This window comes from Penaeus chinensis, chromosome 5 (assembly GCF_019202785.1).
Source record: "Penaeus chinensis breed Huanghai No. 1 chromosome 5, ASM1920278v2, whole genome shotgun sequence".
NCBI lineage: Eukaryota > Metazoa > Arthropoda > Malacostraca > Decapoda > Penaeidae > Penaeus > Penaeus chinensis.
This window is the reverse complement of record NC_061823.1, coordinates 2635314-2640313: the sequence shown is the minus strand read 5'-3', so window position 1 is coordinate 2640313 and position 5000 is coordinate 2635314. Positions and strand designations below refer to the sequence as shown.

Here is a 5000-nt window from a genome sequence, read left to right as displayed (position 1 = left end):
ATACATACATACATACATACATACATACATACATACATACATACATACATACATACATACATACATACATACATACATACATACATACATACATACATACATACATACATACATACATACATACATACATACATACATACATACATACATACATACATACATACATACATACATACATACATACATACATACATACATACATACATACATACATACATACATACATACATACATACATACATACATACATACATACATACATACATACATACATACATACATACATACATACATACATACATACATACATACATACATACATACATACATACATACATACATACATACATACATACATACATACATACATACATACATACATACATACATACATACATACATACATACATACATACATACATACATACATACATACATACATACATACATACATACATACATACATACATACATACATACATACATACATACATACATACATACATACATACATACATACATACATACATACATACATACATACATACATACATACATACATACATACATACATACATACATACATACATACATACATACATACATACATACATACATACATACATACATACATACATACATACATACATACATACATACATACATACATACATACATACATACATACATACATACATACATACATACATACATACATACATACATACATACATACATACATACATACATACATACATACATACATACATACATACATACATACATACATACATACATACATACATACATACATACATACATACATACATACATACATACATACATACATACATACATACATACATACATACATACATACATACATACATACATACATACATACATACGTACATACATACATACATACATACATACATACATACATACATACATACATACATACATACATACATACATACATACATACATACATACATACATACACACACACACACATACACACACACACACACCACACACACACACACACACACACTCTCTCTCTCTCTCTCTCTCTCTCTCTTCCTTTTTCTCTCTTTCCCTCTCCCTCCTTCTCTGCATGTCGTCCGAATGATTCGGACGACATGCACGGAAGGCAAGGCTGGCGATCGGGAAGGAGGTCAGGCTTTTCCGAATCGCTCCTGCGGCGAGAACTCTCCTTCGGGCCACTGGGAAAGAGACCCGCGCTCGAAGGCCTCCTGATCGCCCGACCCCGCGCCTTCCTCGCTTCCTCTGCCGCGCTGCCTCGCTCTCCCACGACCAACGCCCGGCCCTTCTCCTCGCCCGAGAGACGCCGCGAGTTCTACGGTGCTTGCGAAATCGACTCTCTTAGGGGGTAACTGCATGCGTATTTTTGTTCCTGGTCCGTAGGGTAGAGTGGGCGCGAAGCAGGATATCCTTAAAGGGAATGCGAGAGGAGCGTGGGACAGCTGAGCAACATCATCTGCGTTTGCTTTAGCAAGAAAGAAAAGGGTATTGTCTTAATGTTTAGCCCCGACCAGTAGCTCTTGGCAAGAGGAGTGAATAGAAGCAGTCAATGAGCCAGCGAATGAATCGAGGAGAATAACAGGCAGGCAAGTTCAGCCTGTCAGCTGATCCGAGTGAGGGGCGCGAGGGCGCGAGGGGCGCGGGCGGGAGCGCGACACGTGCAGGGCAGCTCCCGTCCCCGCGACCATGGTAAGCCACCCGCGCCTCATGAGGGCGGCTCGTAGTGCCAAAGGATCGCGACATCCCGTCCCCCTCCCTCCCCGGTATCTCCTCCCTGCCCCTCTCCTTCAATCCATGCCGCGCGGCGCTCTCGTGCCGGACAAGAGCCATCGCGGAGGCGCGCGACAAAGCCGCGCCTGGCCGCGGCGAGGCTCTGGTATTGCTACCGCAGGTTATATGTATATGGATATATATGTACATACATACATACATACATACATACATACATACATACATACATACATACATACATACATACATACATACATACATACACACACACACACACACACACACACACACACACACACACACACACACACACACACACACACACACACACACACACATATACACACACATATATACGGACATATACATACACGTACATACATACATATATATATATATATATTTATAGATAGGAGGTAGGTAGATTGATAGATAGATAGATATACAAATAAATAGATAGACGGAAACACACACACACACACACACACACACACACACACACACAGGCAGATAGCACTTGAACTCATTTACCCTCCTCACCCATCCCGCACGCGCTTGTATACCCAGCATTTGATTGTAAAGTATATTTGCACACACAGTGTGACCCCCCCCCCCCCCCCGCCCCCCGCCCCCGCGTCCGGCGCCTCCCTCGCTCCCCGCCCCGAGCGCCCCGACCGCGATCCGAGACAAAGCCATCGACAACATTGTGGCAGCAGAATGAAGGCTCCGAATCTGACAAAGGGAATGCATCTCTCCTCAAGAAAGAGCGGCGGCGCCTCGAGATCCTCTTGAGACGCGTCAGGGCCCGAGAGGAGCCCGACACGCCGAGATGCGGTCGAGATAGCACTGGCTCTCTCGGGGCCGCGTATTTGCATATCCTTTCAGAAGATGCTACAGCGTCTACGCTCTTTATAAGACAGCCACGGTAATTACCCTTGCATGAATCTTTCGCCGCGTTTTTCCCTTACTTCAAGGTGATGGCGGTTCATCATCTGGTCATTTTGCGCAACGGCGAAAATTATATTGATTGTCATGTCAGATTCTTGTCATTATTATGTCCACTACCGTCTTATTGCTGTTGTTATTATAACTGTTGTAACAAAAGTAATTATTAATTTGATTAATGATTTTATTATTGTTTTTGTTCTCCTTACTTTTGTTATTACTGCTGCTGCTGCTGATAATAGCAATAATGATAATGATAATAGCAATAATAATGATAATGATAATAATATAATGATAATGATAATAATAATAATTATGAAAATAATAGTAATAATAAAAATAATAATAATGATAAAAATAATAGTAATAATAAAAATAATAATAATGATAATAATAATGATGGTGATGATAATTATGATATTATTATTATTATTATTATTATTATTATTATTATTATTATTATTATTATTATTATTATTATTATTATCAATAATAATGACAATGATAGTAATGATAATATGATAATAATAATGATGATGATATTAATAACAGCAATAATGATAACTATTACTATTACACGAAGAGCAAGAGGGGCGTTTGATTTTTTTTCATCAGTAACACACCTCGTTTCCCATTATCAAAAAAGCAAGATATGAACATCGAGAAACACCCGAACAGCATTTAAAGCAACAAAATCAAGCAAGGGAGACGTCACGATGGCTCCCCCTAAGTACGAGTTCATTTGGCATGCATCGCTCGCACTCTGCTTGTTAATAATGAAAGGTCTCATGGCTAATTAAAACGGCGCCTCACGGTACTCTGCCCCTCCCTTTCTACCCTTGAAATGCTTTCTCTTTTGTCATTTCTCTTTCATTCATTCTCTTACTTTCCCACGCTTTTTCTTTTTTTTCTGTTTTCTCTTTCTTTGTCTTTTTTCTTTTCTCTTTCTTTTCTCGTTTTCTTTCTCTTTCCTTCATACTTGTATTGTTTTCTTCTTACTCTTTCCTTCTCTCTCTCTCTCTCTCTCTCTCTCTCTCTCTCTCTCTCTCTCTCTCTCTCTCTCTCTCTCTCTCTCTCTCTCTCTCTCTCTCTCCCTCCCTCCCTCCCTCCCTCCCTCCCTCTCTGAATCTTCCTACTTATCTCCCCCTCCTCCCCCACTTCATGCACAAAAGAAGTAGAGAAATCAATAGCGGAAACACACAACAGCCCGCACTCGGCCGTCCTTGCACTCGCGTCTTGATAGCCTTCGTTCAGATATCGATTTTTTTTTTTTATAAAGGGATAAAGGTAAGAGGAGAAGAAGGGACGAAGAGAGAAGCAAGGCAGAGAATAAGGAGTAAGTGGGAGGGAGGAGGATGGAGAGCGAGTGAACGTGAGAGAGCGAGTGAGTGAACGGATGATTGATTGATTGTTAAATGAGTGACTTCATGAGTTATCGAGTGAAAAAAACACGATTACATGAACAGATAAATGCGTGAATTAGTAAATGAGTCGGTACATGAATGAATAAGCGAGCGAGCCGGAGATTAATTCAAATTATAGAGGCTTACTGCGAGTAAGAAGATTTAGGGCAAATAGGATTATGGATCACAGATAACATATATGGTTGCAAATCATTGTTAGTACCGTTATGATGTTTCTAAACCGAGGAAATAATTACGAATGAATATATACTAATACACACACACACACACACACACACACACACACACACACACACACACACACACACACACACACACACACACACACACACACACACACACACACACACATACACACATACACACATCGAAATTGCTGTTAATAACGATGGGCTGAAGGTGATTTGGCCAGCGACTGACAGAGGGCGTTGCGCCGTGACGAGGGTGTCTCACGGCGAAGCAGGCGATGGCGCGGGGGCTGGGCGGCCGCAGGACGTAGGCCGTGGGTCGGTAATCAAACTCGAGGAGAGAGTCCTAATGAAGCGTCCGTGGCAACAATGGCGCCACGAGGTAAGAAGACCTGGTATCGAGAGGAGACCTGGTATCAAGAGAAGACCTGGTATCAAGAGAAGACCTGGTATCAAGAGAAGACCTGGTATCAAGAGAAGACCTATGTATCAAGAGACCATTGATCACTGTCAGCCTCCTCTCTTTCTTAGTCCTGTCCAGCCCGTCCTTTCCACCGTTTTTGAAATCTGTATCGAATAAAAAAGAAATAACTCAAAATTATGTTACTATCGCCCTGGTAACACAATTCATCGCGAGGCATCGGTGGAAAATCGCATTCAGCGT

At 41.4% G+C, this 5000-nt stretch overlaps 1 protein-coding gene across 1 annotated transcript in view; it reads left to right on the top strand.

Annotated features, from left to right (window-relative positions):
- LOC125025428 overlaps positions 1-5000 on the top strand; it is a 33270-nt gene that overhangs the window by 11716 nt on the left and 16554 nt on the right. Inside the window, exons 7-8 of the mRNA XM_047613438.1 lie at positions 1255-1368; positions 4561-4845. Coding sequence (XP_047469394.1) covers positions 1255-1368; positions 4561-4845 — 399 coding nt within the window. The remainder of the gene's footprint in view (positions 1-1254; positions 1369-4560; positions 4846-5000) is intronic.